This window comes from Thalia democratica, chromosome 5 (assembly GCF_965202585.1).
Source record: "Thalia democratica chromosome 5, ktThaDemo2.hap1.1, whole genome shotgun sequence".
Taxonomy (NCBI): Eukaryota; Metazoa; Chordata; class Thaliacea; order Salpida; family Salpidae; genus Thalia; species Thalia democratica.
The window spans coordinates 62,271,158-62,284,339 of NC_139169.1; the positions used below are offsets into that span (position 1 = coordinate 62,271,158).

Below are 13,182 nucleotides of genomic sequence, written 5' to 3' on the forward strand. Positions count from 1 at the left end.
AATATATTATTTTGCAGATTGCAACAATAGTTCTTTCTGTTGATATTATTTTTCTGAGCATTGCGGAAGTCGCCATTAAAGATTGCATGGCTAGATGTTATTCCAACGTTTCTTGGGGAGTTGGCATTTGGTGCTCTGTTCTGGTGAGTTAAACATTATCAAAGTAAAATAATAGCACATTAATTTATTACTTAAAGTAATGTACTTAATTTTGACAAAATAGTAGGCGATTTTGAATTATATTTTTGATGTATTTAGCCTTTTCTTGCTGGAATTTTCGGAGTTATTGTTGGGTTTGAATCATCACCACAAAAGAAAGTTAGTGTGCACCTTTTTTCTTTTTGCTTTTTTAGTATATAAAAATAGAAAAATACCAATTTTTTGATAGAACACGGATTAAATTATTTAACTTATATTCGAAATTAATTACTAATTTAAATATAAAAGCAAAACTTTATTACCTAAATATTTGATTGATGTGAAAACTTTCAGGCGAATTTGTTGATGAGGTGTAGCACAGCAGGATCCGTCATGTCGATCATTTCAATCGCGCTTCAGTCACATTTGACAACTGCATTGCAATCGGTAAACATTAGTACTTCAGCATTGCTACTAATTTCTAATTCTTAACAATTTTAAGATTGTATCAATTATAATTTTTTAACCATTTAAACATGGTATAATGTTCAGAGTTAATTTTAATTTTCGGAAGTATAAAACTACTCCACGATTAGAAACTACGAATACTTTACTCACACTTTATAACATTAGTTATACTTTTAAAAGCATAGCATTTAACCTATACTCACAATTGAAACTTACTTCAATTATAAAACTAATATAAAATTAAGCCGTTACTATACTAAATCTAAGTTTGTGTGTTTTAAAAAGTTTGAAGTTAGTTCTGTTAGCGTTTAAATGTGTATATTAAGTTATCCAATATCAAAACCTGTTTATTTTTATACTGAATATTATACATAATCTATAGTTTTAAACAATGTTTTTTCAAAGAAAATCATTTCACAATCATACAAATGTTCTTAACATGCAGTAATAAAGTTTTTCATTTCAGGACTTTTCTAAATCACCTTTAAAGTTCCAACTGCAAGTAGCTATTATGTGCTTCACTGGTTTAAACATAATTTTGTTGATAACTTCTTCCACTTATAGCTACCGTCTATATGAAATCTACCGTGGAAAGGTAATTGGGTATTTGTTATTAATTGATCAAAGTTGATAAAACTTATTAGTGATGTTAGTGATAGTATTCTTATTAGATTAGTTTTATACTTTATATTTTTTTTTAATATAGAACAATATTTATTTTTAAATTGCAAGGTACCATTCTATAAGAATCATCAGCTAAGAAAAATCTTACTTATTTTGAATAGTTTTATGTTTTTTTGTTCACTCGCTGATACTTAAACAGCAAACATTAAAGTTTAAGACACTTTTTTACTCTTATTGTACAAATACATCCAAATGAAGAACATTTTTAAATGGACTTACATCATAATTCAGTTCAAACTTTTTATGATTTATATTAGTTTTCTACTGTTAAATTGTTTGGTATTTTGTAACTTTATTTTACGTTCAGAAACTGTTATTAAAGGCAAAATGTTAAATATTTTTTAAAACTTAAGTACAATATCGACAGTTTGAGATAGATTAATTGTGATATAATTTTTATCTTAAACTTTAAATTACTAGTTTTTTCTAGTTTTATAATCTGTTTTTATAACTGTTTGTATTTTTATGATTAAACTTTTACTGGTTATGTTGATAAATACTGTACTTTAAATAAATTAAAATTACTGTGGAACAATCTAAGCATATAAATTCCATATATGTTATTAAACTCAGTTTTTACTTCAAAAATGTTTAGATGAAATTTATTTTGTAACTATTAATTCGTAATTATATATATAAATAATACAACTAAATAAATTTCATACAATTTTTTTTATACTTTTATAGTATACTTAACATATAGAGATTGTCAGTAAGGATTTTTAAGCTTTATTAGCAACGAAATGCCAATAGTCGATTTTTTTTAAAGAACAGTTACCTTTAAAAACAAGTAGAATTATTGCGTTATCGAGTTTTTTCATTTAATAAGGTTTTATAAAATCTAACAATATATTTTTTAATGTTTTAACAGATTTTTAAACAATTAGTTCTAAATTATATAAAAACGTAGAAGCTACGCCAATAATAAAGCACAAAAGTTTTAATCAGTTCTAATTTTAAATTACAACTTCTAGTGCCTTATATAAAATCTTAACTAACTTTTTCCTTTAACTAACTGTTTTATAAGACTTAATTATGTTTTAAATAAACTTAAAGTTATTTTAATAAACATTAATTCAATTAACACCAATGCTAAAAAATAAATTAAGTAAATTAAATTAAAATATTTTTAGTTTTTTTAATATTTTACTCTATGTATAATCAAAAAACTAATATTTAGAAGTCATTGCAAATGTTTAAATTAGAAAACACTACAGATTAAAAACAATCAAGTTTTTGTGTTTGAAAATTCGGTTTATGTATAGACTTTACAAAACATCACTTCATCACAAAAGTACCCAAATGTTTCAGCGAGCTGATATTTTAAAACAGCAAAATTTACTTGATTCTAAACTATTAAAATCGGATATTTATAAAATAAATATTTGTTTATTTTCACAGTCAAGAAAGTCAGTTGAACAGCAAATATTGTATAAATATGTACCTTACAATACAAATCAACTAGTTCCTAATCAACAAGCACCTGGTATATTAAATTCTATACTTTTCTTTTTTTATAATTCATACTTATAACTATATTCATAAATCTTCTAATGCATTAATTTAGATAAACTTTTAGATTTTACTATATCTACTAAATGTAGAAAATGATTTTAAAAGATCAAAAAAGTTTTTATTTTTTAAATACTTATTTACTTGAAAAAATTCTTTAAAATTGAAGTTTATATATACTAAAAATATGTAGATTGTTTGTTTTTTTTTTTTAATTTAAAAAATCTACAATTAATATTATTTTAAATGTTATTTGTATTTAGTTAAATAATTTAATACAGCTAAGTTTTGGCTAGTCGTGTCTTAAATAGATTAACGTACTTGACAAAGTTATTCAATATAGTTGAATATCTAGATAAGTATAACATTTGTTTAGGTTGCTATCCTCATGGAAATCAGCCAGTTTTCTTCAATCAACAACAAGTGGTGACAAATGTACAACCAAATCAGCAGGTAGTGACAAATTTTCAGCCAAACCAAGAAGTAATGTCAAACTTTCAACCGAATCAGCAAGTGATGACAAGTTTCCAACAAAATCAGCAACACATGATGACAAATTTCCAGCAAAATCAGCAACACATGATGAAAAATTTTCAACAAAGTCCAGCTTCCGCTCCTGAATTTGATACAAACTTACAAAATGTTCAACCTCCACAATATTCCAAGATACCGTTGTAAAATTTAAAAGATTTTTTTTAATTAAAGTAATTTTTTATATTATGGTGGACGCACATCTTATTTTTAAACAAATAGCTTAAGTTGTAACGAGATAGATTCTCGATTTCGTTGATTTATACTTGTTCTCTAGTTGGCGCTATATGCTGTTAAAATGGTTAACTTATTTACAGGCAACGTTAAGAGATTGCTTATAAGTCTTTAGTTTGCGCGCTTAGCGTAGCTTACTTATATTCTTCTTTTTAATTATTGTTTTTGTTGTATTATTACTTCTAGCTTTTCGATAACGTTATTTCATTTTGTGAATAAATTCATTGTTTTATCGAAAACATCTTTTTAAAGTTTGTAGTTATTCATTAAGCACTAAGTTTGTTAGTTGAAGAGGAGAGTTTTATTAGATTAATTACTAAACGTAGTCTTTAGTCAATCTAAAATAATGCAATAATAAGATATTGGCTTCAAGATCGTTATTTTTGATTATATAAAAGAGCAGTGATATACATTATATAAAGTAATAACAAGGAAAAAAAATATATACGTCAATATTTAAGAACAAGTTAAAAGAAATTTTAAATAACTTACTCAAAATATACCTTTAAGAAACCAAATAAGTCACTATATTCAACAATAACAATTGATGACAACTGTTCAACCAAGTTAACATCTGTTGATGAGAATTTATCAAACAATTAAACAACTTTTAGCTGACGCTGTTCACTCAAATTAACCACATACTCTACAACCTCGATAAAGTCAGCTTTATTTGTAACAACGTTGTAACGTGTGTTTTATTATTTATTACGTTTTCTGTAAACTGTTACAATTTGTTGTTACTGTAGTTTAAACGTTGTAATTCAAACTAAACTTTTATAGTTAGTTTAGATAAGCTAATGTCAGTTAGTTTATATTTTCTGTCAAATACTAATGAACTTGGTAATACAATTATTAATTTTTAAATTTACTAAAATTTAAACTATTTAAGGTTTTTACAATAATAGATTTTTCAAAAGTAGGTATATGATTAATTTAAAAATAAAATTGTTTTGTTGAGTTTTATAAAGTAATAACCATTGCAAAAAGTGATATTTGATTAAAAAACCTTATTTATTATTGTTCTTTAGTTTACTGAGCGAAAAATAAGACGTGAAAAATATTTGATCTTACGACCTTGTACACGAAGAACCTTTCGGTTATCTAGTCGTACACGACGGATACCATCTAACCTATTGTCCAGGGCTGACATTTAAGTTTCTTTTTAGCGGTAATATATCATTTTTAAGTTTTCTTACAACTCAAATACTTATTCGTAAACTAAAGTCAGCTTTTACTGTTATAACAAAAGAGTTGATCATGCCAATTCGTTCATCATGCCACAAGTATCGGTAGACTCAGACCGGTTTCGTTTTTATTAGGCTCATCAGTCAGTCACAATCGAAAAACTTTTAGTCATAAATCTACAAACGGTTTATGACGCTTTCACATGAAGCAACCATTTGCTGGCAATGATCAGTGACGTCAGTATTGTCGTATGCCGTGCAACGTTTATCTGATGATCGAATTGGCATGATCAACCCTTTTGTTAAACTTGAGCTTGTCTCACGGCAAACGAAAGTCCAGGCTTCTGATCTGCTGACTATAGCCGATGTTTTTTGTTGCTTTTACTGTTATTTGACAAAAATTTTTACTGCGATTTTTGTAAAGTTTTGTTATGTAGTTTACATCAACCACAAAACTCATAAACATCAATTTTTAAATAGTAATATTAATTTATTAATTAAAGTGTTTAATTATGTAAGTTTCACTTTTTTTTCAGTTCAGCTTCATAAAAAGTTTTTATAATCCGTTTTTTCCAAGAAAATTAATTTTATATATGTAAATTTACTTTTATTAAGCACGTGTTTATTAAACTTGAGTGATATCACGTGATCTTGAGTGACATCATAAAAAGTGCGTTGGCACTAATCGTATTTTCTTTCAATCCAGTGTTTGAACTCCGGAACAAGTTATACCAAAACACATTTCCTCTTTAGAAAATTTAAAAATAAATATTTATTTTAACGTAAAAAAGAAAATTTTCCATAAACATAAATTTATAAAACAAAGAACAATAATCAATAGTTTTTTTTTGATAAAATTCTATATACTATTGTTTATTGAACGATAAAAAAGCGCTCAAAAAGTTTGGTCTAAGGACCTGGTGTACGAAAATGAGTTTCGGTTATCGAGTCGTACACCCTTTATATTATATATATTAAGTAAATATTAATATAGTATTAACGATTTCCTTTAATGCAATACAACCTTGTTTTTTAAAGAATTAATTTATTACATCAGCCTAAAACCAATTAATTTGTTTAATTAGTGATACTTTAAAGAAAAAATAGTCACTTAACCATTGATAATTCTTAGATATCAAAACATATTTAGAAATACTACTTAAACAATTATCGAAATAGATTGTTATAAAGGCGAAAATATTTTAAAACAAAACAAAAAGTTTCAATTATTCAAACTTTAATGTGAAAATTTTCGTATTTTAATAACAAAATAAATAAAAATTTTAAATAATTTTAGACAAAAGTTTATTAAACAGATTATAAAAAAGATTAACAGAAAGGGGAATGCTAAGTAAAATCCGTTAAAGAAATGTTATACTTGAATTTTAAAAAAGCTTTCTTATTGATTAAATTTTTAAATACTTTTAAATACTACAAAAAACTAAAACTTAAAAACTTTTGATTCTAAAATCATTTTGTTTAGCTTAACATTTGAATACAGGTATAAACTTTACAACTAAGTATACATTAAGTTTTAATTAACTTTAGTTCAAAATTTAAATGTATAAAAATATAATTATACTATAAAATAAAATCATTACCTATTTAATTATTAAAACGAAAAATAAAATATACAATAGTATGTCTTTATCAGAATTAAGCAAAAAGTTTCACACCTAAAGTTTACATTAAAAAAGTTTAATTTAAACTATGAACGCACAAACAGCGACTTATATTTTCACGTTTGCATACAGCTTATCTTTGTTTTCGCGGTAAATTTTATCTCCATCTGTGTTTTGAACTTTTCCTACCAAAACTATTTTCTCGACACAAAGTTCACCAGTAACAGTTGTATGTTGTTTTGTCTTAAATTAAAACTACAAGCTTCAAAAAGATATTTAGTATCAGTTTTTTTGTTTTCTTTATAGTTATAAAAGAGAAACTATAAAATAATTTAAGGTATGAATAAAAAATCAAGATACTTCTAAAGTTATGATTAGTTTTAACCGTTTTTAAGCTTCATATTTTTCACTAAAGTATTGATAAAAATAAAAAGCATGCTTTTTTCTGTAAAAATTAATTTTAGGAATAATTAAAGCTCTAATGTCTAGGTAGAGAGTAATAATAGTGTAATAGGCCTAATACCATCCAACCGAAATCGGCTATGCATTTATTTGTACTTGAAAATAAAAATAAAAACAGTTGTAAAAAGGATAAATAGTAGTTAGAAGTTTTTCTAAAACTATTAGCTAGTTATTAAGCTTAAAGTAATAAATTAATTTTTGGTACGTATTTAAAAATTTTTATCAGTTATGTTTCTGTTTATATTATATATATATACTTATAGTTTTTCTTTTTTTGTTAAGGGTTATAAAAAGTTGTAAAAACCGATAGCTTACGAAGGTAGAAAAATAATCTTTTTTAGAAGCAAAAAGATTTAATTTAAAAAAGTATTTTTGTAACTACTACAAACAGAAACACCTAGTTTTATATTTCTAATTTATTCTTTGACTTTTTTATCTTCTTTTACAAAAACATTATTGAGTTAAGTGTAGTGTTTCGTCGTTATTTTTATTTCTACTTTTTGTCTACGTTTTAGCTTGTTTATTGTGAAAATAATTTTTATAGCTCAAAATAATAAAAGTAGATTTTGTGTAAATTGCTGGCTGATATTTGCACTTTAGATACATTTCTCAAATTTAGAGCATTGTTTTTTGTCGTTTTAAATTAAGTTAGATTTGAGAGTTAGTTTAACAAAAGTATATTTAGATATTAATATAAAAAGCTTGTTTTTCAGCAAAAACCTATAACCTTGTATTCAAATAATATAGTAAGGTTTTTTAAAGCAAAACAAATAAACTTGTATTCAAATAAGAATTAAAAAAGTTATATTTTCAAAAGTATCCCACAACTTTCGATACGCCTTATTGAATTTGTGCTTATAATTCCGTTCGAGAAAAATATTCTTACATTATTTATAAAATGTAGAGGATGTATGCCGGTTTTAGAGTTTATCTTTTTGTTATAAGAAAATCATTCATGAATATTTATTTAAACGAGTTATATGTAGTTCTGAATAAAATTTAGTTTAATACATATTCTATTTGTTAATAACTAGTAAAGTAAAATTTAAAAAGTTGTCAGGTTGAGATTTTAAGCATTATATTGATTAAACAAGTTTGTTTTAATTTTATTATTAATGAATATAAGATAATGTATTTTAGTTTTTTTTAATATAAAATATAAATGAAAAAAAAGTATGAATAAAAATAAATTGTTAGTTAGGCTCATTGTAAAAATTTGGATAAAGCAAAAAAAAATTTTAAAACAAGTATCATGATTTATTTTATATGAATAATAGTTCTATCAAAAAAAAATACTAAACTGACTCTTTTACTACCAGAATGTTAAAAAAAGGACAATTTATTAGAGAAATAAATACCTTTTACTTTTGATAGTTAAAATCAAAAACTATCAAAATAAACAAAATACCATACAACTTTTATACGATATCAGCTTTTTATACACCCCTAATTCAAATAAAGTAAACGTGTTTTAAAAACAAAGATTACATAATTACATATTAGTACATATTTAACTTTATACACAATTTTTATAGTATTTTTTTCTAGACATATTTCCAAGTATTCCAGACCAAAAGTATTTGCTTCATGCAATTGTGAAATTCAAAAACTTAATATTTATTGGTTTTGGCAACATTAAACAATAAAAGTTTTTTTTGTTTTCAAAAATGAGTATTTTAATTTGTAGAGCTTTAATCTAAATAAAAATAATTTTGTGATAAAATTTAAAAAAAATGTTTGCGTCTTTAGTTTGTCATTATTTTAAATTAGTTAGTTTGTAAAATGAAAATAAAAATTCACACATTTTAAATATTTTTGGTTCAAAGAAAGTTTATTAATTAAAAAAAAACTTTATCTTATAGTAGTTATTTAAAACATTTAGAAACGTTGTTTTATAAAAAGTGCCAAAAATGCATAACCATCTGAGTGAATCAACTGAAGAAATTTTACCAAGTGCTAAAATTGAAATGCCTTCATTTCCAAAAGAAAATTCTCAATCTTCTTCAGTTAACAAAAACACAAAGTATTTTAAGAATACAGTCCGAGGTCTTGGGGTTAGAATTAAATAATAATCAAATAGTTAATTTAATCTAAAACTTTCAACTTCTTTTTCTTGGGTTTTGAAAAATATATTTACTTTTTTATTTTCAGTTTACTACAATAGCTCTCTCTGTCATTTTGTTTTGCATGAGCATTGCAGAAGTTTACATGAAAGCCTGCAGAAAAGCCAGTTATTATGATTACGGTTATCATTATAACTATGAAAATTACAACCAAACACTTCGATGCTATTCTAATGTTTCTTTAGGAGTTGGTATCTGGTGCTCTATTCTTGTAAGTAAGAAAATGTTATTTAGTATTTTACAAAGACAACAACTTTACAAAGACGATTTAAAACTATATCACTGTTTGAAAATTATTAGCTTTCAAATATTATTATTAATTTATTTATTATTGACGTAACGTATATTGAACTGTTATTTAAACTTAATAAATTTAGGAAACTTAAGAAAGTGAAGCTAAAGTTTAAAGCTACATAAAAATTCTTGTTTTACTTTACTACATCCTTATAAATTGAGCTGTTTTAACAAATTAGATTAAAGTTAACTTAGACTAAGCTTCAAAAATGAAACTATATCAAAAAATTAAGTTTCTTAGTGTCTAAGAACCATTACAGAAAAACTTATTTATTTTCTATTTGATGATTTTATACAAAAAATATGTACTAGTGTTTCAACCAATCAAAAGCTTTTACTCCTAACTCGACTAAGTTGCTTTGTTCTCTTATAGCAATTACTTTTTTTTTAGCCTTTTATTGCTGGAATTTTCGGTGTTCTTGCTGGTTCCAAGTCATCATCGCAATGTAAAGTAAGTGTGCAAAATTTTAATCACTATTTTATTTTCTGTCTATTATTCTGTTTTTTAGCTAATAAAAAGCAAAATATGCATTAAACACATTTTTATATATTTTATTTAAGCTTTTCTACAGTATTAGTTACTTTTCTGTACAATTTATGTAAATAAGAAATATTCTTTTAACTTATTTTTATTTTTTTATGAGATAACAACTTTTCAGAATGGATTATTAATGGGATTTAGCATCGTAGGAGCTTTTATGTCGTTTATTTTAATCTTCACTCAATCAGCTCTTACTGTAAATCATAAATGGGTAGGTAGCTTGATTTTAAAATGTTGAATTTAAACTGAAGTTTTTTATTATCTTTTCTCTCTAAAAGTTGGTATAAAGTTTGTTTAAGTTTTAAATCTACCTGTAACTTTATATTAATATAATGTCTTACAATTAAAGAGAATATCACTGTTATTCTTAATACTAAGTTTAAATAATTTATAAAATCTAAAATAAGATTCTGTAAAGTTTTCAGTAGTGCTTAGTCTTTATCTAAACAATAACAACTTAACTTATTTTTAGTATCTTAACTTATCAATCAAATCATCTTTAACATATTAAAAGTGTGAGTAACAAATTGTCAAGTAAGTATAAAAACAATAGAAAATTAGTATGCAAATTTTAAGCTTACACTTTTCATTAGTTTTTTAGTTTGTAAATCTTTGCATAAGCATTTTTATCATTTGATTGAAAAATTTAAAGTCTAAGACAAAAAATTTAAACTTTAAACTGTAATTTTTCGTGAATAGCTCTAATTAATAAAATAAATAGTTTAGTATATATAAGACTATTTTTTAGAAAACTACTGAAACACCCGCGAAATATAGAATACAAATAGCAATAATGGCCACCACTGGAATAAACTTTGTTTTGTTGATAATTTCTTCTGCTTATAGCTGCTGCCTTTGTAAATGTTGCTGTGGAAAGGTTATTTAACAATTATTTTTTTAAACATACATATAAAAACAAAACTTGTTTGTTAAACTTCAAAGGGTTTCTAAGTAAATTAGTTGTATAAGATGCTAGTATTAAAATCACCATGCTTACATAGTTTAACTTGTATATATATTTTTTTTTAAAACACATACAGTATTTTTTTGAAGTTGAATTTAAATAAAAAAATAGTTTTGTTTTATATTAGTTAAAAAGAAAAAAAGGTTTAAACTTAGTGTTTTATTGTTTTATAAAACTTGTGCAATATTTATTTTATATATTTATTTTCTTACTAAATGAAAACTAAAAACATGAAAATTCTTAATAGGTAAAACGTAGAGCACATAAATAAGTTGATATCATAAAGCAAAGTTTTAGTAAAATAATCATTTTGTAAAAACTGATGTATAGTTTATGTCAATTTAAAAACTAAACGAACGGAGAAAAAAATCAAATTATGATGCATTTGATTTCACATTTTGGTTTTAAGTCAAATAACGTAAGCCTACATTGTCACCAATAAATTTAAAATAACAATTTTTTTAATGTTTTTTCATTAAAATAAGTATTAAATGAAAATAACTTTAAACAAAAACTTTAAATTTTTGTAATTTTCTAGTACTATGTCAAGTATTTTTTACTTACATTTTTTTATGCAAAATCACATGTTTAAATACTGCTCGCGCAGTTAGAAGCTGTATTTTAATATATTTTACTATATGATTTTTTCTTAGTCAAGTTTGTTTTGAAAAACTTATATTAAAGATTTTTTGTTAAAAATTAGAACAAAATTATGATTTTGAAGAAATTCAGACCTTTAGATTTTAAATACTGTCAAAGCCTGTGTTTTAGCGTGGTTGTAAAAGCAACTACTTTGAAAAAAAAAACAAGCGCTAAAGTATTTTCGTAGCCAACTTAGTAGTTGAAAATGCGATAAACTTTATATAAATAAGCATCACAACATTAAATTAGTATGCTACTTTATTAGATTGCAAAATTTGTTCTTTTTGAGAGCTTAAAATTATTATATTAACGAAAACTCAAGATAAATTTTATAATTTTTAACTTAGAAACTTTACATACAGTTTTTTATTTTCGAAATCGTTGTGTTAAAATTTTATTATACTAAAACTTGTTTTTATTTAAAAAAATAAAAACAGTCAAGAAGGCCAATTGAACATCGAATTGTATACACATACGTATCAGGTGATCCAAATCAACAAGTTGCTAACCAAACAATACCACCAAGTAAGTTAACTTTTTTAATGCATATTAAGTTTTAAACTCGTTTTATAAATTCAATCAAAAATCATTTTAATAGTTGTTGTTGTTATATCACAGATCGACTTTTAAAAACAATACAGTTTTAATAATTTTTTTCCCTTACATAAAAATTCTAAGTATACAATAAGTTCTGAGTATCTAACTATACATTCATATTTACAGCTAATTAAGTAAAGATTTAAAAAATATGATAAATAGAGTAAATATGGAATGAATTTTAATCTCCGTTAAAAAAAATCAATCTACTTATTAAAATATAGTAAATCAAATATTTTTATGAACTATCTTATATAAATAACAGGTTATTTCAATCAACAACAAGCGATGAGGAATGTTTAACGAAAAATACAAATCTTAGTTCACTTTTAAGCGCTTTTAAACTTTTAAACAAGAACAACTAAACTCAAAATTATTTTCAGAACACTTTTATACGATTGGTTTTATACCGTTACAATGTATTTATTCTGTCAATGTAGTCGTACACATTCATTTGTGTGTATCAATTTTAGAAAAAAAACTTGCGACTCTTTTTGAAATTTTAATCTAACTAAATAAATGGTTTAATATATAATAATATAACAGAGGTTGTGTAACTAAGTTAAAATAAATTACTTATTACATTTTTAAGCTTTTGATATATCTTAAGTTTGTTCTTTCACTTTTAAACACTTTTGAAAATATTTTTTATACTCTTAAATAATTTTAAGAAAAAGTGCTATATTACCAAAATCAAATTATTATTATTATACTTATTGTAAAAGAAAATATAATGTTTCACAAACAATCACTTTTTACTGATTAAGTATTTTATACTTTTTGTTTTTATTGTTGTTAACTTTTACAATTTTTGATTAAACCGTATTTTCTGATAGTTTTTTTTTAATAAATTGACCTGGTTTAATGAGATTACTTGATGAGCTGTGTATAAAGATTAAGAAGAACGATTATCAATTTAAAGTTCTTTTTAACAGTCGAATATGTAATATTAGGATCTTTGTATCTTAAACAAGTAAAACAAAGCTTTAACTTTTTTTATAGTTAACTACTACAAAATCGTAGTTAAACTTATTTCGAATGACTACTAAAAGTCAAACATTAAATATAGATTTTGAAATGAGTTAAACCTAACTTTATAAAAATAGTTTATAGCAAAGGTATTTAATCTTTGTCTCTATATATCAGTTTAAACTTAACCATAATTGTTTTACCAATAAAACTT

General features: G+C 23.8%; 1 protein-coding gene across 1 annotated transcript; it reads left to right on the plus strand.

The window, feature by feature from the left end:
• The first annotated feature begins 8,720 nt into the window (after nucleotides 1-8,720).
• On the plus strand, nucleotides 8,721-12,834 carry LOC145836011 (uncharacterized). Its single transcript, XM_082943795.1, has 7 exons — nucleotides 8,721-8,892; nucleotides 8,990-9,172; nucleotides 9,647-9,706; nucleotides 9,915-10,007; nucleotides 10,545-10,673; nucleotides 11,840-11,927; nucleotides 12,265-12,834. Exons 1-7 carry the CDS (start codon nucleotides 8,749-8,751, stop codon nucleotides 12,300-12,302), a joined length of 735 nt encoding a protein of 244 aa, XP_082799921.1. The 5' UTR covers nucleotides 8,721-8,748; the 3' UTR covers nucleotides 12,303-12,834.
• Nucleotides 12,835-13,182: the final 348 nt, after the last annotated feature.

Coding starts and splice junctions, on each gene's coding strand:
- LOC145836011 (XM_082943795.1), top strand. CDS start 8,749: ATGCATAACCATCTGAGTGAATCAACTGAAGAAATTTTACCAAGTGCT. Junction 10,008..10,544: donor TTACTGTAAATCATAAATGG/GTAGGTAGCTTG, acceptor ACTATTTTTTAG/AAAACTACTGAAACACCCGC. Junction 11,928..12,264: donor TAACCAAACAATACCACCAA/GTAAGTTAACTT, acceptor TATAAATAACAG/GTTATTTCAATCAACAACAA.